This window comes from Numida meleagris, chromosome 2, assembly GCF_002078875.1.
Source record: "Numida meleagris isolate 19003 breed g44 Domestic line chromosome 2, NumMel1.0, whole genome shotgun sequence".
Taxonomy (NCBI): Eukaryota; Metazoa; Chordata; class Aves; order Galliformes; family Numididae; genus Numida; species Numida meleagris.
Genome location: NC_034410.1, coordinates 5654072 through 5681007, shown reverse-complemented (window position 1 = coordinate 5681007; position 26936 = coordinate 5654072). Strand labels below are relative to the sequence as shown.

Sequence of the window (26936 nt, the reverse complement as noted above, 5' to 3'; positions counted from 1 at the left end):
TTACAAATTCCATGGCTTGTCAATTTAGGAAAAAAATGATAACGAAATTACATTCCTGGAAACAATTGAAATTTCAGAGGTAGCGGCAGATTTATATTGTGATTAAAATGAACTAGAAAACGTACTTCTTGGTCCCAACTTCCAGGTGGTAGATTTGGCAGCAAACCTGGTTGCACTGCAGTGAGCAGAGGTGTTGCTGCACCACGTGGTCGTTTCCTGGGCTGTGTAGCTCGGCAGAGAATGCTGTAGGTAGTCTAAGGTGATTTACAGATGCTGTTTTAGTAAAGTTAATAAGCTTTCATAAAAACGTTATCACTTAGGGGCTATTTACCCATAACAAAAGCGAAGTTTATTAATTTATTTACAGTGTGTTAATTATTGCAGGTCTCAGTTGAGGGACTGTGCTCGATTCTTCTTGACTCACCATGAGATGGTGATTGTGCTAGAGGTCGTGGAGTGGCACTAAAGGAGTGTTGCAAGCCATAGTGGCTTGTGTTTCATTATATTGATCCCAGTCCCTCCAAACTGAGACTCAGAATGAAGTCAAGGCATGGATTGAGCAAGAGCGTGCCTTTATTTTTTAAAAGATGGAAGAGTGAGAGTGGAAAAAGAAAAGAGAAGAAAAGGAGACACTGCATTTTCTTGTCTGATGAATACCGTCAAGAGTCTGTTGTTGCTTTTGGTACCCAGTGCTTTAGTTAGAATTGATTTATCCTTTCCAAAAATTTCCCCTTGACTGCAACTACTCCTCTAGTCCTTCTGCAAAGGGACAGGTCGTCTGAGACTCTTCTTCCATGTCATCAAAAATAAATGTGCAGGGATGAAAAGCAGTTGAGCATCTTTCCAGACATCTCCATGCTCCTTCTGTTGACCCAGGCTGCTGGTGCCCATCCTTTTATTCAGAGGTTGGTGAGGCAGTGGCACAGGCTGCCCAGAGAAGCCGTGGATGCCCCATCCTTGGAGCTGCTCAAGGCCGGGTTGGATGGGGCCCTGGGCAGCTTGATCCAGTGGGGGGCAGCCAGCCCATGGCAAGGGTTGGAACTAGATGATCCGTAAGGTCTCTTCCAACCTAAGACATTCTATGATTCCATGATTCTAATAAAGGTATTATTTCCCTACCATTCCTACGTTGGCAGCAACGTACTTCCCAGCTATACTGACACATACCATGTGCACCTAGCAGACAGTAGTTGTTTAATGCTCCATACGTACTTACATCCCTTTTGTTTTGCATATTGGGAGCAAGGAGCAAGCAGGCAAAGGACTCAAACCCCACCACACCTCATGCAGAAGGCAGCATGTTGTGCCCATACGCATGTGAGCCATGGCCTTTGCTTCCACCTTTACTGAAGATCTGAAACCCACCGCTCTTGATCTCCAGGAACAGGACCTGTCATTCATGAGAAATGACCTCAGCTAAAAAAGAATTCTTGATCCCACAGAAGTATTTTGTACATCCAGGAGGAAATAAACTCTGCATATAGCTCAGGCCTGGGCCAATCCCACAGTGGTTTGCGTAGGCTTCTGTTAATTGTGTGTGGGGAGAACTTCATCTTTGCTTCTTTTTTTTGGTTTGTTTTTCTGGGCTTTTTCTCTCCGCTTCTCTAGATGAGCCTGCACAGTGCAGTGCTGTATTGTGCACAGATATTCATGCTAGCTGGAAAGCCAGCACAGATCCCTGAAGAGACAGAGCTGTTAGAAAGGTCGTGCCCAAGCTATAGGCTGGGCTGATTATCTGGAACATTGCCACTCTAGAATGATTGTTCTATTTTGGGACTGGAGTTGAAACCCCCATGGCAGAGTCTGGCACTGGGAACTTGTGCTCTCTGCTGTGCCACATTGTGCAGTGGACATTTCAGTACTGCAGATTGGTGCTTAAATGCAGAATGGAGGCTTCAGGGTGTTGTGTTGGTTTAAGGGAGGTCATTCATTGCCCTTAATAAACTCATTGCTGCCCACCTTTCAGTTTTCTGGGGAAGGAATGGGAATGTGCAGCAAATAAACCTGGTAAGATATCCTGAAGTATGTGTGTGATAATAAAGTTCATGCACATGGTTTTAAATTTTTGTGAAATTAAAGGTGTTTTTAGCAGCAGTGAGCCCAGTGACACACACATTACGTGGTAGTGCAGGCTGATGTTGGGGAAGATCTGGCTAACCCACAGCTGGAATAAACAGGAGTGACTGGGTTGAGACAAGCTCTGAGATCCTAATGGCACAAATTGAATTGAATTAATGGTGATTTCTCTTTTTCTTCCTTTTTGTCTCCTCCTCAGGTGGAAGGAAGCTACTCTGCAGGCAGTCCTTCAAAAAGCATTTTCTCAAAGGGGCTCCAGAACCGACCTTCCAGCCCCGTTTCCGCCCCTGTGAGATCCAAACATAGCCCTGGCTCACCCAAAACTGTCTTCCCCTTCCCCTACCAGGAGTCTCCCCCACGCTCCCCACGCCGAATGAGCTTCAGTGGGATCTTCAGGTCCTCCTCCAAAGAGTCCTCCCCCAATTCTAACCCGTCTACCTCTCCTGGGGGCATCAAGTTTTTCTCCAGATCAAGAAAAAGTAAGAAATTGCTCATGTTATTTCAGGAAGATACACAGTACCTCTGGGCTTGGCCCATTCTTTACCTGCGGTAGTGAAGTAAGTGCAGATGAGGCATGTGCTAATTGTTTGTTATCGCTTTCACTGACCGTGCGTTTTGGGGTTTTGGCTGGCAAGTAGGGAATGACTTCTCCAGGACACCTACACAGGGCTGAGGAGGGAAATCACGCTTCAAAGCTTTGCTTAGAAATCCTGCTTCTGTGGCACAGGCAGTTTCCAAGCAGTTTCACCAAGGCTGGTTGGACATCAGCTCCCAGGCTCAAGAGGAAAAGGAGCAGTCATGGGGCTTGGAGTGGAGATGGGCACAGAAAGGACGTTGCCTTGAGAACTCAAGGAGGCTTGCTTTGGTAGACTCCATAGAGAATTGTCTCATTTTTGGGTGAAAAAGAAGCCTTGACTAGGTAGCAATAAACAATATGTTTCCAATCAAATGACCACTGAGGGAGTGTTTGAGCTACTCTGCTACAATATGAAATCACTGTAGACCTCCATGGTTCAGAGCAGGTGCCTGCTTTGTAATAGAAGCTTCTTCAACAGCCCATGTGCTAAGACAACATTTCTACAACTCTGAAATGAGGAGGGTTGAGAAAAGGCTTTGATTTCAAAACTTTCTTGTTGAATGAAGATTCCCAGTGCCAATCTATGTAGGGTGGTGGCTGCTCTGCCTTGGGGACAGTGGCCGTAGGAGGAGGATTTGGTTATAGGGGAAAGGGAGGAATGACTTTGTGCCACTGAGGTTGTTGGTTTGTCAGAACACAGTGTGTTTTCCTTTCTGTGAACAGAAGAAATAGCTTAAAGATAATTTTTTGGCAAATCTTCTGAGACAATGTAGGTACAGAATTAATGATGCACATACCCAAGTTTGACTGAATGTTTACTGCAATGTATTGACAGCTTTCTGTGACTTCTAAATTGTGAAGAGGCACCTTCTTTGTCTTTGGCAAAATTTCTCTTTAAAATGTAGGTTTTAATCAGAACAAATAATTGTTTAGTTACTTCAGTGTGCATGAACACAGCTATACAAACCCATAGTGGATTTTTCTTTTAGTTGACCAGAAGTCCTGCTGCAGCTTAGTTGAGATTGCATCTGTTCCAGTCTTTGCCTCTCTCTGAAGCACCATTAGCAGATTGAAAGATCCAATGCTTCTGGAGGACTCCAAGTGGACTGCGGGCATCATTTCTATTCAAGGACATTTTTTCTCCTCTACTTAAAGTTCAAATCCGCTTTTTATGCTCCCCTCTGTTTCAAGCCTCATAGTAATTAAAGTCCTTTTGAGCTCTTTTTGCTAGTCCAGATAGGCTTAAATGTTGTGCAGGCAATAAGCTGACAAGGAGAGCTCGTTGCTGCATGAATAACAGTGAGACACACTGCATAGCAAAGCCATCTTGTGACATTTTAACAAAGTAATCCCAGCAAATAGCGCCGTTTAAATTTTAACCTAGCTAGGTACATCAGAATATTAAATAAAGGAATCTTCCAGTGCTCAGCAGAATCCTTTTGATAAGGTCACATCACAGGAACGGGCTTGGAATGGGGCCATGCTATTTTTGAGCTAACAGAAGATCCCCGTGACCCTGGAGCTGTGCTGGGGTCGGGTGTTTGTGGCCTTTTGTTGTTAAGGCAGAAGGAACTGCCTCTTGCAAGGGTGTGATGCTTAACATTTGTATTGAAAGCTGTAACTTGTCCCATTCTGCAGCCTTTTGCAGAACAGCAGTTCGTACCAGCTGCATTCACATCGTTCAGCTCGCTAATGGAGAGACTCATGCAGACACGGGTGCCTCACTCTGTCAGATAAAAGCAGGTTTATTCACAATGTGCTTAACACAGGTTGGTGATGAGTTACACTCTTAGGGCTTACTGTATTTAATTGATTTGTCTTTATTTGTATGGAACAAAACCTTTTCAGGACTCCAGGAAAGTTATGAAAGTTAACATTTCTGTTGCATTGTTTAGTTTTTCGTAGAGCAAACTTTTACATCCTGCTACTTTGCAAAGAAAGAATAACCCTATGTGTCATGAAGCACTAACTTTATTGGTTAAATCCCGCTCAAAACAAAGTCTCTGTATCCTAAGCTGCATTTTCTGGGCAACAAGAGTTCTCAGAGACTCCTCAGCCCAGAGGTCTCACATCTGTGCAGACGCTGTGCTGCAGAGCTCTGAGAAGAGCTAAAGCAACACATGGCTTCGCGTTTCCCAAGGTATTGGAATGCTTGGCTGATCAAAATTGTCACATCCTTTGTGATTAAAATCCCATTTTCTCAAGCAGCTTGGGATAGCTGTGTTAAAAGTGAATGGGGCTTAGGCTGCTTTATTTCTTCTGCAAATGACAGCGCGCTGAAATCACATGGGCTTGCTGTTCTTGTCTGCCCTTGCAGCCGATCAGCTCTTGGCACTGCGTTAGCACAATTAAAATGAAAATCACTTGCATGCTGGGCTGCATTAGCAGGAGCATTGTCAGCTGGCTGAGGGAGGTGATTCCCTTTTGCTTAGTGCTGCAATGCTGGCTCCAGTGTTTGGCTCCACAGTATGAGAGACAGGGATGTACTGGAGTGAGCCAGTGAAGGACACTGGGTTGGTCAAGGGCTGGAGCACAGGGCTAAGGAGAAAAAGGAGCCATTTTGCTGTCTTTGGTTAACTAGTGAGGGGCTATGGAGAAGGCAGAGATGGGCATCTCAGGAGCGCACAATGAAGGGACAGGAGACAGCAAGGGAAGCTGCAGGCAGACATTAAGAAAAATGTTCTTGGTGGGGGTGACATAGCATTGGAGCAAGGGACCGCAGAGATGTGAAATTGCTTCCCTGAAGATTTTCCTAACTCAACAGAGACAGGGCTCTGAGCACCCCAGCAGAAATTACAGCCCTGCTTTGGGCAGAGGTTGAACTAGAGACCACCAGGCATCCCTCCCAGCCTTGTCTGATATGTGAAATTCTGCACTGGAGCCTTTCCTCCTGGTTTATAGCAAATCTGCACTTTATACGGGCAATCTACAATTGAAAAAAAGCACTGGATAGAAATCCACAGGGTTAGGAAGGATTTTTTTTTCCCAGCTTTACCTGAATTGAATCCATCCTACACCCCTTTTGCCTATCATCTTGGAGCAGTACGTGTGGGAAGTGTATGCCATCTCTGCTGTAAATAACATCCCCCATCTCTCCTCTGCTTCCTCCTCCCACACGTTGTTCAAAACACAGACTAACCTGTTACTCTGCGTATTCCTTGTTTTTCTTGGAAGCAACCTCTTCCTAGCTTGTTTTCATTTCAAAGACTACGTGTAGCATTTGCAGTGTTTTCTTTCCCATGTAGCTGTTCTTTTCCCAGTGAAGGTATTTTGCCATTCAAATATACACAGTTTAGGAAGGATATTAATTGTTCAGGTAAGACAAAATTAAAACAGAAAGTGATCTGTGGGCACAAGAGTTAAAATGTTTTCCAGTTTGAGGTAAAGATTTTGAAGCACTTGCTTATCTTTAATATTTAGTATATAATATTAGTACATAAATATTTAATGTTTAGTATATTTAATAATATTTTATTTTTTTATTTATAAAGCTCATCTTTCTGTCTTTTCCTTTTGATTTACCCCAGTTCAGCGTCTGGCCATAACCCCATGACTCTGCCCTCAAAATCTATTTGCCTTGAAGGGAAAGATGCCTTCCTGCACAATGTACTGAGCTGTTTGCAGGGAAAGCTTTGTAAGAGCAAACTACCTGGGGGGGGGGCATCGGTGCCCAGTGTCCCACCTTGAAAAGCAGCAGATGCTGCAGCCACGTTCCCTCCCAGCAGGGGCTCAGCGTGGTCCTTTTTGGGGGTATGTGTGCTTGGCCACTGGTGCAACCCTTTCCAGTCAGGAATTTCACAACAGAGAAATCAAGTCTGCACCTTATGTGTTGGGTTTCTGTAGAAGCGCCTTGAAATTTAGAATCATGGTGTCATAGGGTATTGTGGGCTGGAAGGGATTCACAGGGCTCATCAAGTCCAACTCCTGTCTCCACATAGGGCTGCCTAAAAATTAAACTGTTTGTCTGAGAGCCTTGTCCGAGATCTTCTTTAGTTCTCAGCTTTTTGATTTCTTTTTGTCTGAGAATTTGGCTTAAAACTGCCCTGTTAAACAGCTGAAAAATGCATATGGATTCTGGATGAAATAAGCTGGGCTGTGATGTTGTGCGGGTGGCTCACTTGGAAGCTCTGCTGGGCGCCATGGTAATGCAATTCCACCCGCTGCTGCCCACCGTGCACATCCCAAAGCCAAGCGCGTTCTGAGATGCTGTGAAAAGTGACTCCACAACACTGGTGTAGAGGAGCTACTGTCCAATTTGTCCTACGCTTGCTCAACACTGCATAAATTGCTGTCAGGACAAGGAATGGTTTTAAGCTCAAGGAGGGAAGGTTTAGATTGGATGTCAGGGGGAAGTTCATTACCAAGAAAGTGGTGAGGCACTGGCACAGGCTGCCCAGAGAGGCTGTCGATGCTCCATCCCTGGAGATGTTCAAGACCAGGTTGAACGGGGCCCTGGGCAACCTGGGCTAAAGCTGGATCTGGAGGTTGGTGGCCCTGCCTATGGCAGGGGAGTTGGAACTTGATGATCCTTGAGGTCTCTTCCAACCCAAGCCATTCTATGATTCTATGAGAAACAGGGCCCGGTGCTCTAAAGCATTACTGAGTTTTGGCTGTTTAGGCTCTGCTAGCTCTGAGTGCACAGCCCTAAAGAGAGTGCATCTGGTCTCTGGGTGAGTTTGCATGAGCAGGTATGAAGCTCAGGGAAACAAGAAGCGGCACAAATTCACTCTCAGTACTGCAAACTAAGGTGATCCCAAGTAAACACAGGAGGATGACCTGCACTGCAAGAAAACACAATTCAGATTACATTTTTCCATGGTTTTGAGTTTTTGCTTCAGAAACAATACAAGTAAGTCAGGAGAGCATTCTTTCACTGAGAAATTAGGGAGACTTCCCTGCAGATACGTTAACATCAAGTACTGTGAACATTTTATTAAAAGTACGTGGTTGTGGGAAATTTAAGTTATTAAAAATTGAACTTTCTGCCAGGAGCTGAATGCCCTCTCTGAAAGACAGCAGGCCATTTTCCAGTCCTGCTTCCCCTTCCACAAATATCAAGGTGACAGCAGTAATCACAACACATCGATGGTGCTGTCAATTTTACGAGCAAAGGAAATCAATTAAAAGGTTTCCATTGACCTAAAGCTTTGGGCTGTGGTGGATGGGATCGAAACATAAATTAGCTCAGGATTAAAGGCTGTTTAATGAATGTTGTATCTACAACTGCACAGCTTTCCAGCACCTTGAAGCTGGTGGTCAGATTTGAGTAAAGATGAACTTGCGCTGTATTTGATGAAGGGAGTATTTTTCAACATAAAACGTTCATTTTCTGCTTTCTCTTAGTAAATAACTTTTCTGCTTCTGAAATTCAGTGCTCTTACCTGTGGCACCAAACAAAATCCATAAACTCATGCTGCTCCAGTAATAAAGGACCAGATAGGTGGTGGTGGTGATTTTTTTTCAGAAGAATGTAAGAAGCAAAAAGGAAAGGTTGTCAGATATTCTATTTATCCTCCTATTCATTTATATTTTTGGAGAACATTTTGCGGTAAGAATATGCCCTCTGGAAAGGTGGTAGCTATACTGGTTTTTACCCATAGATGGAGCCAGCAGCTTTCATTTCCCATAGCCCAGGAAATAAATGGGGAAAAAAATTGTGGGGTTTTCTGTTGCCGCATCCAGCTGGGCAGCCTTGAAGGCCTCCTCACTGTAGCAGAACTGTACTGAAGCTTTTCTTCAGACTTCAAATTGCAATTCATGTCTGCTAGGCTGTACTCCATGCTCCTGACATTTAGGTAATAATTTCCAGTGAAGCAATGATTCACTTTGACACAAGCATGGGATGCCAGGCAATGGCATCTTGTGTACCATTGGATCAAGCTGTTTGCCTGTTGCTGCTCTTTAGGATTAACCTTCCTATGCCGTACAGGTTGGTCTGTCCTCCCTCGTAGCAGCTTCTGGAATCTACACCTGGATTTCTAATCAATTAATTCATCCCATAGTCTCGAACCCTCCCACTCTTCAAACAACAAGAGCAGAGTGGGACCACCCCTCCCCTCACACTGGGCTGATGCACCCAGGGTATGGTTGGCTCTTTTGGCATCCAGAGCACACTGCTGATTCAGATCCAACTGCTGTCAACCAGAACTTCGATTTCTGGCTGTGACCTCCCTTGCATCTGACTGCACAGGAGCAAGGGATGGGGTGTGGAAGGATGGGGCTGCTCAACTGCTGTTCACCTTGGGGGGCTGGCGTAGGCTTTTCCAACTTCATCCCATAAAACCTAGGAAAGGTACAGAGCCGTTTCTGTCTTCCTCCACTTTCCAGTACTGCTGTGCAAGTACATCTAATCGTGATTGTTCAAGCTTGCCTTGCCCACCAAGTCAGGCAGAGGGCTTAACACTATTCGTTTCAATCTTATCTGCACTAGAAAAATGACTTTCTGCAGACAACATGTGTCAGCAGCATGGCTGCATTTGATCTGGTGCCACATGGAGCTTTGCGTGGCCGCAGACCAGCCGCGTTCAGCCCTGGTTCCTCTGCCAGTTGCTGACATCTGCTGTCAGCAGCAGATGATTTTTCTGGTTAGAATGTGCCCATGGTGATGGGTTTTACTTAATTTGGAGGGATCTTTCAATGTGTTTTCCATTTCACCTTAGTTTCCCACGGTCAGTGTTATTTGTAGTTTGCTTATGTGGAGTACACCCAGCATACTTTTGTATTCTTCACCAGTGTTTCTAGGAAATAAGGGTTTTTCAGACTATCTTCAAATTGCTAGTGATTTAGATGCAGTGATACAAAAAAGGGGAAGTTTTCAGTCTCTGACGTTCATTGGTAGGGTATGGGATGGACATGGGATCAGAGTCATTCTCATTTTCTGTATTTCCTGGGATTTGAACTATGGGATCTGCTATAAATGGTTGCTTTTGGTAACTAACCAAGGTATCATTTCTTGTGATGTATAGATGAGAAGATGGTGAGCTTGGTTTTATATTGACCCTTTTAGCGACTGATACTGGCATGCAGGGGAAAGAGAAATTCTCACTCAGTAAAATAATGCTCTCCATATTTATTTGTATATGAAATGTACAAATAGAAAATGTATGCTTTGAACACCCAAAAGGTTGATGAACCCTGGTGCTCTTTCCCTGCCAGTCTCCTTCAAGTCCTGGTGAAAGAGAGGTCTGCAGGGCAGTGCTCACATGCAAACGACTTTGTTTCCCCTTTGGTAGTAAAGCTAACGAGAGAGTTTCAAAGTCTCAAAGTGTCCAGTCACAGCAAAGTGTTTGGAAATAAGGTGTGAGTGGTTTGGTTTCTTTTCTTCTTTTTTTTTTTTTTAAACTATTTGCAGTTTAAAAATCCAGGAAAACAAGAAGGGCAGTGTTTCAAACGTATTTGGGGGTTTAATTTGCATTGAGATCAATCATTTAAGAATTTGGTCACTAGGCAAATACTTGGTTTGAAGTAATGAAAAAGTCCTGTTTATTTTAGTAGCTTTGTTCACATCCTTAGTATTAAGTGCGCTGCTTCATCTGAAGCTTGGTGAGTGCTAGTCATGATCCCATTCAAACTGCACTGTGTGTTCAGCCTCTTTTGAAACGTGGTTAGAGTCTGAAGTGTTATCAGTCTCTTAAGGTATTAGAGCCAAACTTGATGTATATCACAGGTTCACTGAGTTCTTTCTTCTTAGATAAAGGCCGTGGAAAATGCCTCAAAAATGATGAATAAACGTGATAAATGTTGAATCAGTTTTCTGATCTGGAAAAATGTGGAATGAAAGAACCCTACCACAGGGCAGAAAAATACATAATTTGAGGAATGTAGTGTGTGGTATAGGAAGTACAGTGAAACTCTGGACTCAGTCCAGCAGCCTGCAGTTCATCACCACATCTGGCTCTGGAGGAATAACCTGGGAAGATGAGGAAGGGCTTTTCGTTGTGCAGTGCCTTCGAGGACCTTTGTAATCTTGCACATTAACCCAGTGGCGTGAGAATGACCTTTGACATTTGGTGTTGGCTGGGAACCACCGGTCATTTTCTAATATGCCCTTAGTGAAGGTGGTGGAGGCAACTTTAATACACCAAGATGCATGACTTCACAGGCAGTGGACACCCCGTCTGACTTCTGGTACAGTGAATGTCAGTTATACATTTTCCATGGACTTTCAGGGAAGATGTTTCTCCTGTTTCTAGTAGGCCGCTTGCATGAGAAGTAGGCATAGGCAGACACTACAGACTGGCAGCTGAGCTGGTACAAACCATCACATGAGCTCCCAGCACTTGCTTCAGCTGGGGTGAATTGGGCAAGGCAGGCCTGTAGCATCCACTTTAACTTGGTCAGGAGTTGGAGGGCCTTAGAACAACTTGTACAGTTGGTACATAACTATGAAATTGTTGTTGGCCCATTTCATGTAGACAGAAAAATTAAATGCGAGTTGGTTGTCAGTGAGACAAGAGGATGTGGGTAAGCACAGAACTTTTCTTTTAGTATAAAGCTCTGCACAGTGCCAGGCTTTGGAATTTTTTCCCCTGTCACCATACTAAGTCAAATATCAGAATGGATTAGGATATCTAGAGTAAAGTCTTGTTGTATTTGGAAGTCTACAGAGGTGAAAACGCCACAGAAATTGTATAATACCAAAGTTAAGTTAATGTCACTGATCTAATTCATTTACTTGTGAGTCTGTGTAATGGAGGTAAGCCCTCCCATGCTACTTGTTGTTTGACTGAAGTAAGCTTACGTATTTGCTTTTGTCAAAGCAGAGGGCAATGATGCCACTTATAAAAATCAATTGGTTTTCTAGCCTAAATTGATTTAATCAATTTGGATTTCGTTATTCCTAAAATAATCAACACGTCAGCTGGAGGAGGCCAGAAGACTTGCTCTTAGTTTAAAATAAAAAGAGGACGGGCAAGGTCTCATAGTCATATCAGAAAAAGAGTCTGGGTCTTTTTATTGGATCTATGAATGGCTCCCAGCTGTCAGGACCTTTAAAGAAGTTTGTTTGAGTCATGTACCCTCTAAGCTGGATAACGTCTGTACTGGGAGCCAGTAACCATTGCTGTGGGTGCTCTGATAATCCAGCAAAACTTCTGACAGTTTTCCCTGGCACAGTTTGGGACAGACATAGTGAATTAAGGATGACACTGTGCAGAGGACCCAATTCAGGTCCAGAAAAGTGTTTTACGAGTCATGGGGATGCATGTGCACATTAGCTGGAGCTCTGTGCACCATCTGAAAGTTGTTGGAATGGGGTTTGTAAAATACTCAGAAGCTGTATCAGTGGGTTTCCAGCCAGGATATGCAAAGTGATTGTGCATGGGTGCTCTACAAAGCGCACAGGGTGGGACAACAGGATGAGAATTAATTATAGCTTTATTGTAAAACTGTGATAAGTGAAAACAATGTAAGATATTGTAATTTAGAGAGTAATGTCCTGAATAGTGACCTTTCTGAAGGGAAGATTTGAGTCTGCAGTTACCTACACACTGTGAGCAATAATCTGTAATTTATATTCCACGCTGGTTGCTTTTGCTTTGGTCCACTTTCAGTATGCAGAGTTTGTTATCCAGCTAAACCAGCACCTCTACAGAGCATTGCTGGAAAGGTCCAAACTGAAGCTAACTGTTTTATGGCAGTCATAGAAGCACAGAGCCAGCAGGGAGCTCACAAAGGTCCCCATGCCTGGGAGCTCCGGGATGGACCAGCAGGCTTGCAGCCCTCCCTTCCCACCAGGGCACAGAGTTTGCTGAAATCTAAATAGGATCTTTCTGAGACTGAATGTTAGTGCAGCTCTGAGAGCTCCATGTAGGCATGTGATGTGGGACTGCGGTGACAAGTGCCTGAGTTGTGTCAGCTCAAGCTGCATCTCCCTGGAGCTCATACCCAACCATGAAACATAGGTGCCCTCCTGTGGGCATCCTGCTGCTCCTCTGCTGTACGGAGAGCTGGGATTGCTTCACATACATGTGGGTGCTTTGCTTTAGATTTTGAGTAGGATGCTAAGGGCCCTTTTTTATGCTTTCTTTTCCTTTTCTTCTAAACCCTTTCATAGAATCATAGAATCATAGAATTGCCTGGGTTGAAAAGGACCTCAAAGATCACCTAGTCTCAAGCCCCCCAGAGAAGCCCTCCATCCAAGATGTGTAGCAGTAGTAATTTCTGGAGTTGTTCAGGGTACCAAGTTCTCCTCTCATAGTCTCAGGAGGGTTTGTCATTGCCAGCAGTGGGGTCAGAACATAGCCCTCAGTATTAAGGACATTTCACGGTGCTGCCAAATACGGTATTGGGGCACAATTCATTCCTGCTGGGGAAGCCATATGAAGATAAGCCCTTCATGCATCGCGTGTTCTTTAACAAACGCCATTATTTGGGAATCCTGAGCATCTCATTTCAGGGTGACTGTGAATATTTCTGCTTAACCACCTGCGTGTGCTGGACAGAAATTTTGGTGTCAGATTTGTTTGCTTAACCTTGGTGTAAGGTTTCCATAGCTCATAATGTTTGCAGTCTTGCTGCAGATCAGCTTAACGAGGAGTGGATTGCGTGTAGCAACGTGACCCATGACTCCAGCAGGACGATGCTGGTTGCAGCTATTTGCTCTTGCTTGCAGAGCCTCCATCTCCTACCCACGGAGATTCCTTCTGCCTCCAATCCCACCCAGCTGCCTCCTTACCAGAACCCAAATCTATGTCTAATCCATGCCCCAAATCCATGTCTAAATGCTGCAAAGGCAGGACTTTTGGATGATGGGGAAAGAATCACACATGGATATGTAATACTGAAATGAGAGCAGCTACACGTGGCAAATAAGGCCCGTGTTACTTACAACATGTCTAGCATCTATGCAGAGCACCTGCTGCCTTGTGTTTGCTGCAGAAAGGGTGCACTGGGCTGTATTAGGCACATAGGCACTAGGAGGAACTGTTTGAAACTGAAAGAAGGGAGACTTAGTTTAGATGCTTGGAAGAAATTACTTACATAGAGAACAGTGAAGCACTAGCACTACTGCTCAGAGGGCTGTGGGTGCCCCATCCCTGGATGTGCTCAACACTGGGTTGGATGGAGCCCTGGGCAGCCTGACCTGTTGGGAGATATCCCTGCCAGGGGATGGGCTTTGAGGTCCCTTCCAAACCATTCAGTGATTCTATGATAGCAGCTGCCTTACTGCAAAGAATTATCAAATGCAAAAATCACAGAGAGTGGCTGAAACACACAGCGAGGTAATAACAGTGGTGTTTTGGCTCAGGAGTGCATGGGCCCTTCATTCAGCTGCGCATGGGGCCAGTCCAGCTCTGGCCTAAACCTGTTTGGGAAAACAAACTTCAAAAAGGAATCAACGCAAGCATTTAGGTGAACAGTTAGCTGAATTTTTTCATCTTTCAGAAGAAAGCATTTCTCCTTTCTTGAAGCTACGTAAAATGTGGCTTTCTATCCCTGTGCGACTCAAATTCTGCTATATTGTGCATTTGACAATCTCCAGACTTGGCTGTCTGAAGTTAATAGCATAAGTCCTTGCTGAGGCACCTGTGCTAGGAAGCTGGCTGACTTGGAAAAAGAAAGAAGAAAGAAAACAACTGAACTTTTTAAATTCAATAAAGCAAAAAGAGAGAGGAAAATTGAAATATTTTGGATAATTTCTGTGTTATTTGCTCATCACCCCTATGAAGGTAGTGAGCAGTAAGGAATGGTTTCCTGTGCAAGTACTTAAGCATTGGTTTATCCTGGTTTAACACTGGTTTAATCCATTAGAGCCAGAGGAAAGCCCTACTTCCTCTGCAATCAATGGCACCCTCTTTGACGAAAGCCTCGTTAACAGCCCTTCCTACCTTAAAAACTTAAATAGTAATAACGAGGCTTAGCACCTACCTGGCATCTTGTATGCTCCCTGGCATTCACAGAAAGCTTTCAAGCAAGTTGTGGCGATTAGTGCAAACCAGTTTGTACAGCTGTCCAGACTGTGTTCAGTCAGAAGCTCAGCCTGCAGAAAAATATGCGAATTATCAGCAGGTTCTTGCTAGTGGTGAGCAATGACAGGCAGGAGTTGGTGTTCTGAGTTTAGAGAAATGATCAGATTGCAGTGGTTAGGAGCATTTTTCTTCTTCCCTGGTTTCCTTTGCTGTGGAAATGAAGACTAAGAAAGAAACTGAGATTTAGCATTCTTAATTTCATGACTGTATGTGATTAACAGTCATCCTATTGCTGTTCCTTACTGATGGGCCATCTTCTTTTGTGCTTGTTTAACCAAAGTTATTTATTCTCCCCTATTATTATCTGGACCATAGGGATGAAGAATGTGTAAAAATCAACAAAGTATGAAAATGCAAAAAAAAAGTCAGGTTGTCACACTTTTGCAAGTTATGCAGAGCATCTCCGTGTGCCACAGTAACTCGTATCTTTATTGATGGTCTGGATGAGGGGATTGAGTACACTCTCAGTAAGTTTGTGGATGACACCAAGTTGGGAGGAAGTGTTGATCTGCCTGAGGGTAAGATGGCCCTACAGAGCGATCTGGGCAGGCTGATCAATGGGCTGAGGCCAACTGTGTGAGCTTTAACATGACCAAGTGCCAGGTCCTGCACTTTGGCCACGACAACCCCATGCAGTGCTACAGGCCTGGGGCAAAGTGGCTGGAAGACTGCACGGAGGAAAAGGTTCTGGAGGTATTAGCTAACAGCTGGCTGAACTGCTATTAGTTAATAGCGGTGTGCCCAGGTGGCCAAGAAGGCCAACAGCATCCTGGCTTGTATCAGAGATTGGGCAGCCAGCAGGAGCAGGAGGTGACTGTCTCTCCGTGCTGGCACTGGTGAGGCCGCACCTCGAGTGCTGTGTTCAGCACTGGGCCCCTCACTACAAGAAGGCATGGAAGCCCTGGAGCGTGTCCAGAGAAGGGCAGCGGAGCTGTGAGGGATCTGGAGCACGAGTGTGATGGGGAGTGGCTGAGGGAGCTGGTGTTGTTCACTGTGAAGAAGAGGAGGCTCAGGGGAGACCTCGTCATTCTCTCGAACTGCCTGAAAGGAGGTTGTGATGAGGTGGGGGTCAGCCTCCACCTCCAGGTAACAGCAGTAGGATGAGAGGGAATGACCTTAAGTTGTGTGAGGGGAGGTTCAGGTTGGATATTAGGAAACATTTCTCAGAAAGAGTGGTGATACACTGGCGCAGGCTGCCCAGGGAGGTGATGGAGTCGCTGACCATGGAGGTGTTCCAGAGCCATGGAGACCATGGCACCAGGGGGCCTGGTCAGTGGGCATGGTGGGATGGGTTGGGATTGGACTCGGTGATCTGAGAGGTCCTTTCCAACCTTAATGATTCTATGACATGCAGTCAGATTAACCCTGAAAGACAAGAGTTTAAAGCTAAGCTGGGGCAAGTGGAATCCCCTAGGCTTTTGGGGATGGAGTGGAGCTGTGGTGCAGGGGGATTTCATTACAAAGGTTTCTGTCTCCTGCCTCATAGAGTTGTTTTGATTTTTTCTCTAACTACTGGCTTTAGGGGTGATGAAGGGGAATCTCAGGTATTTCTTAAGGGACTAAATGTTGGTTGGATTCTTGAGGATGGTAGATGCTTTGGGGTTGTCCCCAACCTCGGAGGATGGTGGCAGAGGAACGTGTAGCCATTACAGAAGTGCAGTCTGGGGTGAGACACCTTGTTGTGTATGGCCGTAGCAGAAGCTGCAGGCTGCCTGAGTGGCTGAGGGCATCTGGGAGATCCTGAAAAACTTTTGTGGCACCAGGGGCAATACGTTAGAGCATGGGGTTGTGTAAAGCCTGGGGAAACTGGCTCCGGGTCAACTCTTGCTCCATCTGCTGTTTCTTGGCATGGGATTTATTATTAAGGCAAGTTACTGCAACTAAATTGCTTTAAAGCCAAACATGAAATGCTTGTGAAGGCAGCACAAGAGACAGAGGCACCAAGCAAGCCTGCTCCGGCAGCAATCATTCTTTCCACTGCGTGTTGCTGTGGCTTTGTCCTTTCCAATTTTAAAGTTTGAAAATAAGTGAGGTGATATTTATAGGGACTTGTGGGCATCACTTAGGAGGAGTTAAACTAATGAGGCCACATGTCTAGACTCAGAAAGCATGCTTTTGTAGCATGGGTGCTGCCAGCTGCTTGCATATTTGAATCCAGAGGAGTTATTAAGTAAATAAAATAAGCTGCACTATGGAAGTGCCCAAACAGCATGTCATTTACTTTGGAAAATAGCCCCTGAGGGTGCTGAGACCTGCTGCAGCAGAGCATGAGGATAACTCCATCATTCCTCACTTAGGAAACGTCAGGGACCAGACTGGGAAATGATCTGCTGTAGATTTCTTGATTCTCTGTCATCCAGCTGCCAGGACGAGTGGCTTTGTGATTTTGTATGTGCACTTCAGTTCTGTTTCTGTTCTGCCCTGAGCCCTTTCTCAAGTCCTTCCAAATTCTTTACCATAAAAGATTATAAAACACTACAGCACTCCACTAAATGGCATCCAGGACTGTTTCTGCACATAGTGTATTTGGAGCAAGACAGCAGTAAGGAGAAAAAGTGAGAAAAATTTACTTCCCCTTGGGGTAGCTGGATTTTTGCCATCAGCAAAACCTGGAATCCACCTACTGTAACAAAAAATTAGCAGGTACTTGGTAGTGCTCTTTCTCCCAAGGCTCCATGGATACCCAACATAATGATTTACTGCAAGCACTGTGTGAAAAGCGATGTTAAATCTCACTGCATGCTGCTCTGGAGGTCACTGAGAGATGGCTGCAGGAGCCTCGGTGGTGGCAACTGCAAAGCATAAAATGCTGTCATTGGGACACACTAAAGAAGGAGCCAAGTCTTAATCACGTAAACAGATTCTCATACACCATCCCCGTGCTATTTTATAAAGTGCTTATATAACTGAAAAGATTAACCTTGGGGAAAGAAGGGTAGAAAAATATCTTTATGACTTCTTATTTATGGCTTTACTACGGTTGAGGAATTAGTTTGCATTTTACAAAGCCAAAAAGTGGGGGAGGAGAGAGGAGGAGAGCTCTGAATAAGGACAGATATTTGCATGGCTCTCAGAATATTAAAGAAAACCCCAAATCCTGAGCAGTTATTGCTGTCAAATGCAGACACGCAAGCAAATCCTAGAGCGGAGCGGAGCTCAGTATCCAGGCAACGTCAACATTTTTTTTGCTAAACTCCTACTGACGGCTCTTACCACTTTATGGTCACATTAAAAAAGAAAATGCCTGACATCACTGAAATTCTTAGAAACTAATTTCTCATCCATCCAACAGATGCAAGGCTCGGCAGCACAGAGCACATGCACATCTTGCAAAAAGTCAGAGTCTGCCAGGGGAAGAAAAGCCTTTGGTGGGTGTGTGGCTGGGAAGGAGTTGCCTTGTTTCTCTGAGTCCAAGGCACTTGTTTCCCAATTCCTGGCCCTCTCCCTTGGACACAGACACTGTGCATTAGGGATTTGATTAAGAGATTTAGCAGGAACTTCTGCCTCTGTCCTGTAGGTTACATATGCCATACTAAGGAAGCCTCCGCCTCTTGTAGGGAGGAGATTTGGGGGCAGTTGTAAAGCTGCCGAGTCCCCAGGAGCCTCCTGGAGAAGTTGGGTTGCGCAAGCTCAGAGCCTGCTTCTCACTGCTGAGCCCAGGGCCACCTGGGGCTCTTGGGACTTGGGATCACACTGGGTTCTGTGCTTGCCCCGTCCCACACCAAGTGATGTAGGAAGCCGACCCAACCCATGAGGATTTTGCTGTTTGCCTTTCGAGAAAAGAGGCAATCATGGATGTAGTTTAGGTGGAAATTCTTTACTCAGAGGACGGTGAGGCCCTGGCACTTCTGCCCAGAGAGCTGTGGGTGCCCCCTCCCTGGAGGTGCTCAAGGCCAGGCTGGATGGGGCCCTGGGCAGCCTGAGCTGCTGGGAGGTGTCCCTGCCCATGGCACGGGGTTGGAACTGCGTGAGCTTTGAGTTTCTTTCCATTCTATGATTCTGTCTGTGGTCATGCAGCAGCTTGGAAACAGAACTGAGAATAAAACTGGAGTCTCTTAGCTCATCTCTCAGCCCCATTTCAGTGTCCCTTGCTCACCTCCTCTGCTCTCTCTGCCAGTATTTTATTATAACTGGAAACAGCCTACCTGTTTTACAGGAATATGTTGCTTCGAGCCACAATTTCTTTTCCTGTCTGTTAGCACAGAGGTTCTGGTATTTTTTTGCTCCAGTCACACACAAATAATATGACTGGCAGACACGCTAGGCCTTACTGCTAGCGACCAAGGTGATGACAGGGAGTTGTGGTTTGGTTTTGCTTTTCTTTTCACACATATGTATTAATTAATAATAACAACAAAAGCATTCAGTCTGGTAGGGTTTTCCAGGCTTTTTTCTAGGCAAGCTGGACTCTAAGAGCCAGGATCACAGCAGCCTGCACCATGCTGGACTATGGATGTGAGGTGCTTTCAGGGCAGAGCAGGAAATGCAACAACAGGGTTTTGTGTTGTTGGAGATAACCAGAGCTTTGTAACCATAATGCTGAGTTTCTCCTTTGATTCTCGACTTGGAATTTAAGCTGATTAATTATGTTTGGGCTACTTTGTAGAGTGCTTTCTGCTTTAAGCACTCAAGTCACTGCACAAAGTCAGTCCTTGGACAAGATTTGGGAATCTGATGGCACTGTACAGTGAGTTCCTGTCATCTGTGGTACTACTTTAGATCATTTTCAACAGAGCTATACGAGGTAAGAATAGTAGTGTGATTGGCCCAAAGCATTGCTAAGCTAAATCACCATTTAATGAGATTTCATGGTTCCAGAAGTTTCTTTTCTTAAGCATTGGTCTGGGAACTGAGTCAAGCTTGGGTCTGCCCAAGTAGTGGTGCCTGCCCTCTGACTCATGAAGGCGTCTTAAAATCTAATACCCAAGGAAGAATTGCACAAGGAGTCACTGTTGCCTCTTGCCATTCCATCTCTGGGGCACTCTCCCAGGGACATGGTCCATTGCTTTTTCATTCTCTTTATTGGAAGTGTTTGTTGACAGGTTTCAGACATTTTTTTTTCTCCTGCCAGGTACTGTCTGTGCAGATTGTCAGGCTTAGACTTTCCAGCAATGTTCACTTACCGCCATGTAGCTTCCAGGTTTCCAGCCCTCCTGTCATCTAGGCGTAAAGAAAAACTCAGAACCCCTTCTCTAGTTCATGTTTGCATTGGTCCTGGCCAACCCACTGAGATTTTTCATGCAATCCTAAATATAGCATCTCTGAACTTGACACTGCTTAGTCTTTCCACTTGCAAAGCAAATAGAGGTGGAGCTTTTTACCATCCAAGACATCCCATGCTGTGCCTTCACTCACTCCCATCATGGGAGTGGCTCCTGCAGTCACAGCAGCTTATAAACTGGATGCCGTGGGTGCGTTGGGTGCTTTTTTCCAAGTTCTGTCTCTGCAAATTGCAGAAATCAGTCGAATTATCAACAAATTTGGGATTGTATGGTTTCTAGCTCATTGTAGACATCAAGCCAATGCCAGCTTTCCTTTATACATGCGCTATTTCAGGCTTTGTTCCTTCTGTACCCTGGCAGATCACTAAGGTCCCTGGATTGCCATGTCAGTAAGCTGCAGGGGCTGTCTTTCTCACTGTGCTTTCATCTCTCTTGAAAATTCAGTAAAGTTTCTTTTGCCAACAAAATTGCTGTGTTTTACATGGGTGTAAAATTTGGAAAAAAAAAAAAACTGGAAAGAAAAAGCAGAAAGATATTGAATGATTTCTGTTCCAGATCTCACGCATGTGATTATGAACATTTCCTCTTCCATACTTCCATCTGCTCTGGCAGATCTGCAGTAATCCAGACCACTAATTGTAGAAATCTCTTTGGAGCTTGGGCATGTGAGACAGCCACTGCGTGCACACTGCAGTTCCAAGCAATATGTCACGTTCTTGCAAAGGAAGGAGCAAAGCCACCATGCCCAGCACACCTCCACCTCCTTCTGTTCCCCTCCAGCCTGGTGCCAGCCTGCTGTGGGACTTTGGGAAAATTGTTCCCCACTGTGCAAAGCCATGGTGCTCACCTCATCCTGCTGAGGATCCGAAGGTGCTCTGAGAGGTCTACTTGGCGGTGGTGTTCCCTGGGATGTTTGTTTCAGGAAGTTAACAGGGCTGGTTTGCCAGTCATTCAGTTAGTCTTGATGTTGAAGCATGCAGTGTGCTTGGTTTTATTCTCTTGCTTACAAATAATGATGCTTCGGAATCGCTAATTCATAGAAAAAAAATAGGGGTAGAAAAAAGTAGGGGTAGAAAAAATAGGGGTAGAAATGTGAAAATTGATCTTTGGATCGATTTTTTTTAAAAAACACTTGTATTATTTGTTAACCAGCAAATGAAGGTCTGCTCTATTTGTTTGGGGTGGCTTGAACATGCAGACCAAGGGAGCTGGTGCCGTGCAGTGGTGGATTTCAGTGCGGTCCCTGCCTGCACGTGGTGGATTCCTCTTTCTATTCTAATCCCCTGGCTGGAGCCCAAGCACTCCCTCTGCAATGACAATGCAGGGTTGGATGATCCGTTAGGAATTTCACCTCTTGGCATTCTGCCTGCGTTTAGTTCACAGGACTGGGATCTAAGCCAGTGTGATGCCCTTAGTGGTTCATTGAAATACGCGCTTGGTAGCTATACAATAAGGAGGTGAAGCCCTTCCTGTAGATACCCTGGCTGGTCATTGGGATTTTGTGTGCACTGAGTTCGAGTTCAATGAGCAATTCAGATCACCTCTGTTCTTAAGCTACAAGACCCTCTTTTTCTGTTGACAGAACTGTGTTGTCAGTAGTTCGGTGTCAATGGAAATTGTCCAGTCTGTGTGAACACCACATTAGAGGAAACTGAGCATGGTCCTCAGGCTCCTGTGCACCAGGATAGAAACTAAGAAGAGCAGAAGAGGCAGGCAGATGGGAAATCCTTTGCTCTCCATCAAGCTGGAGGTTGGGAGCCGATCAGGAAGAGTTCATCCCTCCAGGATTTACTGCGTTTTGCTTTTCAAGGTGTGGTTCAGTTTTCTCTGTAGTCAGCATTGTCCTATTAGAGAGGATGCTGTTCACTGTCTCTAATTTTGTGCATATCATTTATATAGTCTCTATTATATTTGCTGTGACAGAGGAGTGGGTCATTTGTGGGATGACTGTCAACCCAAAATTACACTGTCTGCATTTTTTATTGTTAGGGAGCACTTAAAATTATTTTCAACTTAAAATAGTAGATAATAATAATGCCAAGCCAGGGAAAGAGTCTATTTGTCATCTTATTTTATGTGTAAGTCAATTCCTTCGCTTTTGCTGTCAGCTTTGTCTGCTCATTTTGGGGAGCAGAGGGATACAGAATTTGAAATGTCTTTGAAATCTCATCTCCCTGTCTAGATTTTAGGGTGAGGGTGTTGCTTCAAATGTGCGTGTTTGTTGCTGAGAGTTGTATTTTGTGATAACTGTGCCAGCACAAATGTTGAAACTACAGTAAATGTGTGTGAAGCTGTTTTATCCGTGATGCTCTTACCAGCTTTGAATTGCAATTGTTGGAGCTGTGGCTGTGCAGGGAAGGAGAGCCACCTGTGTCAGTGTAAGGCTGGTGCTTGGGGCTGTCTCCTAAGGCAAATTCAGTGCAGGACTATGTTTCTGCAGAGTTATGGTGCTCTGATTTTCAACCTCTTGTATTTTGGGCCATTCATTATGGGTTATTGGTGCAAATTTCACTCCTGCAATGCCGGCCATTCCTAGTTAAGGTCTCTTCCAACCCAAGCCATTCTATGATTTATTCATTTGTTGCTGTTCCTATTCAGGAACAGCCCTATTCAGTGTCATCTGAAAGATCTTTTCTGTCAGTTGAAGTAAACTTATGCTCAGCCCTACAATGCCCAGAACAACTTCAACATCACTTGTTCTCTGTAACTACCTGAAGGGAGGTTGTGAGCTGGGGGTTGGCCTCTTCTCCCATGTAACTAGTGATAGGACTAGAGGGAATGGCCTCAAGTTGCACCAGGAGAGATTCAGGCTGGGCATTAGGAAATACTGCTTTTCTGAAAGAGTGGTCAGGCGTTGGAATGGGCTGCCCAGGGAGGTGGTGGAGTCACCGACCCTGGAGGTGTTCAAGGAATGTTTAGATGTTGTGTTGATGGACGTAGTTTAGTGAGAACTGTTGGTGATGGGCAGACGGTTGGACTGGATGATCCTGAGGGTCTTTTCCAACCTTGGTGATTCTATGATTCTGCTCCACTCCCGCTTGAAGAGTGAGGAAGTGGGAAAGAAAAAAAGAGCAAGAAGAAGGCAAAGAGGAGATTTGTCAAGTTCCAGTGAATCCCATCACCTTCTCAAGGCTTTGTGGGTGGATATGGTTGATAGACTCTATGGCAAGAAGAGAAGAGAAAAGCGCAAGTGGAAAAATACTTCTGTAGAACTTCAATGCCTCTACTATACTTCTGTACAAGTTACTGCAGAGATATTTTCCTCTAGCTGAGAACTCACTAAATTTTAGGAGCTGCGTTCATCGCAGCAGACATCCTGTGTTTACTGGATCAAAGACGGTTCAGCTGCTTTGAGCGTAGCCAGATAGAGGCATGTAATAGGAACAGCCCTGTTTTTCACATCGCAAACTGAAATTGACAGAAAAGTGAATGCTGCAAATATATGCACCATGGTATATTAGTAGGATGGGGGAAAATGATAAAATTATCATTTGGATAGGATCATATTCATCAGTCCCAAATTATTGGTCTTTTGGGGTAGGTGCTGAGCCTGAAATACAGTATTTTCATTACTGGAATCACCACAACGCCAACGCTCCCATCACCATTCCTCCTGCTCCTGCTGCTTTGTATTATAAACTCTGGAAAGGAGGGTTAGAAAAGCACCACAAAGCCACCAGCATGTAATTTATAAGTAATTTACAGAGCAATCTGGGGAATCCAGAATGCACCTTGAGGACTTCTAAAAATAAGTAAAATTTCACTTTCAGATTTTTCAAAACCAATTTAGTTCCAGCCTGACAACATCCGAGATTGAAATCTTTCTTAATGCGCAGTGAAAACAGCATGAAGTGTTATAAAGAAAAAGGGATAAAGGCAAAAACTCATTACAGTGAAACACTTGGTTATGATTATGGAAAGTAATTGAGCCCAGCTTGGAGTCATAAACTTGCAATCCTTTTATGGGGTGTGAGCTGGACTTGGAGCAGATGGAGAAAGTGGTAGTTTGTATTTCCCTTTGAAATGCGGGCTGTATGGTCTGCTCAAATGGTGTGCAAATATTGCTAGGCAAACATACTTTTTATTATTGTGCATTGCATCACTTGCAGTCTTGAGCATGCTTTCATATATAAATACATAGCAGAAATCTCTTTTATTCATTTCTCCATACCTTGTTTTGAAATACTTTCCACGATCACTGTTCTGATGAAATGCAGTTGCAGTTAAAACTATTCTGGTCTTCTGAGACTTGTGACGTGTCCAGGTACCAGTGGCAATAACCAGTAATCACAGCTCTGCAAACATCTGCCTGTGGAGCTGGGAAGAGAAATTTAGAAACATTCCAGGTTAGGGAAATTTTTAAGGAGAACAAGGCAGAGAAATGCGATGCACGTAAAAATGCAAAATGCTTTTTACTTTTGTAAGGGTGGACCTGAACTTTCTTTGATTTCTATGAGCAAGGACAAAGCCAGAGGGAACAAGGAAAGTTTAGCAGCAAGGAAAGGGAAAGAATTGGGTTTGTTGACTTGCAGTCTGAAGCCAGCTGAAGCTTTAGTTGTCACTAAGTGGATACGCTTTCCTTTTAGACTTCTCATTTTATACCAATGAGGATCTTTCATTTGGAGGAGGAAAATATTGCTTTTTTCTTCATTTTCACACCATGAAAACCCCTGATAAGACTCACCAGTCCCCACCAGGTGCCCTGTGCTCTGCTGCTGCATTTGTACATTGGGTTACATCTCCATTAGAAAGGCAGGCAGGGAAATGGTTCAGAATGTCAGCATTCAAAGTATTCTTAGCTCAGCACAGAACTTACACCTCTGGGAGGAGGCTGAATTAGTTTGTGTCTCAAGCATCCAATGGGTGCTTGGACAGTGCATGCTGCTTGCCATCAGTTCATGCAATGCCGCTTTCCTTATTCCTATCAGGGAGGGAGACCAAGTCTTCACAAACCCCAATTCTACCTCATTGGACAAGTTTTCATGTTGCATTCAGAGATAGGAAGATTTTGGCCATGTTTGTGCCTGAAGAGTCACATGAAATCACTGGGTGATTTCATCGTGGGAGAAGGGAAACTGAAATGCAGGAAGCAACGAGCAGAGCGAGCTTGGCCGTGGATGGGGATTTCTCGGGTTGGACTGCAGATCACTCCTCTCTTTATGTGGCCTCATGTATTATGGGGAAAAATAGAAAAGGAGGTTTATTTTTTCTACTTCATGTGCTCCATCTTCTCTGTTAGAAAGAATACATCTGGTTTAAGTGGGTGGAAGGCTGGCCTGAACAGTGGAGCACATGGTGTGCTAGATTACTGTGGCTGATGGGGCAAAGGAAAGAAATGGTATAAGGGAGATTTGCAAGAGAAGTGGCTCCTTTTCTAGTGCCAGAGGCTTTTTTTTCAGGCTCTATTGTAGGCCTGACTGTAGGTCGTCCAGGTAGAGCTGCCAGAGGATCTGATGATTTGGGGCAGGAGGGCGGTGGGTCAGCATGCAGGATGGTGAGGTCAACCCAGCTTAGCGGACACAGGAAACTAGGAAGGGGCTGAGAAGTGGAGAGGGGAGAGAGAGCAGGAGGAATTAATACAAGGGAAACCTGCTGTAAAATGCTCATTCAGCACCTTGCTCTGCAAGGACAGTCTGTCGGCACAGTGCTGCTTCACTTGTGTTGCTTGATGTTACAGAAGAATGTAATACCTATACCCAAGTCCTTGTTTGCTTTTTCCACCAACATAATTTCATCAAGATGTCCAGTGCTTGGTACCTCTCGGAGCAAGCCTACATATGGTTTTTGGAATTCGGCAGTATGATTCTTCTGCGTGAAAGAAGCATGATGTATTATAACTAATCTGGAAGGCTTTAAAGTAGTTTGACAAGAGTCCATTTCATGGTTATTTGGAAGGGATTTGTGTTTTCAATCTCCAGAACATAGGGGCCTCAAAGGCGCTCTTTGAAGCCCAACTTTTTTATTGTTAGTTGTATAAGGTTCTTCCAATACACTAATTAAGAAGATGTATAGCTGGTATAAATGTGGTAGTATCTGTTAGACCATTAGCAGTGGGAGACAAAATAATTATGCTCAAAGCACTTAGAGCATTTTTTAACGAATTACTCTTAAAGTCAGTTGTTAAGCACTATTGTTTCATTTGCCGGTAGCTCTTTGCAGAAACATTAGAGTCTTGCTGTTTTCCTCAATAAGGAGGAATGAGTCCTCCCAGTGCAATGGCCCTGTATGAAGAGGTCACCAGCTCCTCTTTAGCCTTGGCCTCTACTAAAAAGGGGGCTGTTTCTGTGCTGAAGCAACACCAATTTTTGTCTCATTAAAAAGGGATTTAAATTTTTTGGTTACTGATGACATTAAGTCCTTCTCAGCAGTCTTTGGGCTACTGAAGAGGAAGGAATGCTTTTTGAAGGAGGGGAAACTTGAGGTCCAGACTGTTTTGGTGCTGTGGGCAGCATTACTTGTGTCTTTGGCCAAGGCAAGACTCAAATAGAACTTGATGACTGTCTTCAGACATGTGGACGGCAATTCCAGAAGGGAACAATCTGTTTTCCATGCGCACAGTGAATAACACAAGAAGCAGTGGGCTCAAACTGCAGCAAGGAATATTTGGTTTTGCTGCTGGGGAGCTTTTTTTCAAAGACGAAAGTCTGTGAAGGTCACAGCTCTCATGGAAGTAGGTTGAGAGCTGGCCCATGGCACGAGCTTTGGGGACAGCCAGAGCTTGCCCCACTGGGTCTGCTTGCAGAGGTAAATGTGATGGCCTCACAAGGCAGCACAGTGCAAAGGGCTTGACACTTGCTGCAAGTATGCAAAATATATATATATATTTAGGTAACACTGAGTCGTTCTCCTCCCAGTCCGTAAACATTTCTTGTTGCTTCCCCTCTGTGCTGGGTGAAGAGTGAGCCCCACGGGAGGGGCTGCAGATGGGGCTTCCTTAAAGCACTGAGGTGACAGGCTGTTTTATGCAAAGGATTGCTGAGAAGAACAGGGATCTTCACATGCATAGCTAAAACATGTGGCCAGAGCCACAAAGATAGTGCTAAAATAAAATAGGAGGATGAGTCAGGAGGGGAAAGACTGGGAAATGCCTTA

General features: G+C 44.6%; 1 protein-coding gene across 2 annotated transcripts in view; it reads left to right on the top strand.

The window, feature by feature from the left end:
- The window catches only part of PRKAG2 (protein kinase AMP-activated non-catalytic subunit gamma 2), a 192066-nt gene that overhangs the window by 70423 nt on the left and 94707 nt on the right, over window positions 1-26936 (top strand). For both annotated transcript variants that reach the window (XM_021387825.1, XM_021387826.1), the window contains exon 3: window positions 2276-2555. In XM_021387825.1, coding sequence (XP_021243500.1) covers window positions 2276-2555 — 280 coding nt within the window. The remainder of the gene's footprint in view (window positions 1-2275; window positions 2556-26936) is intronic.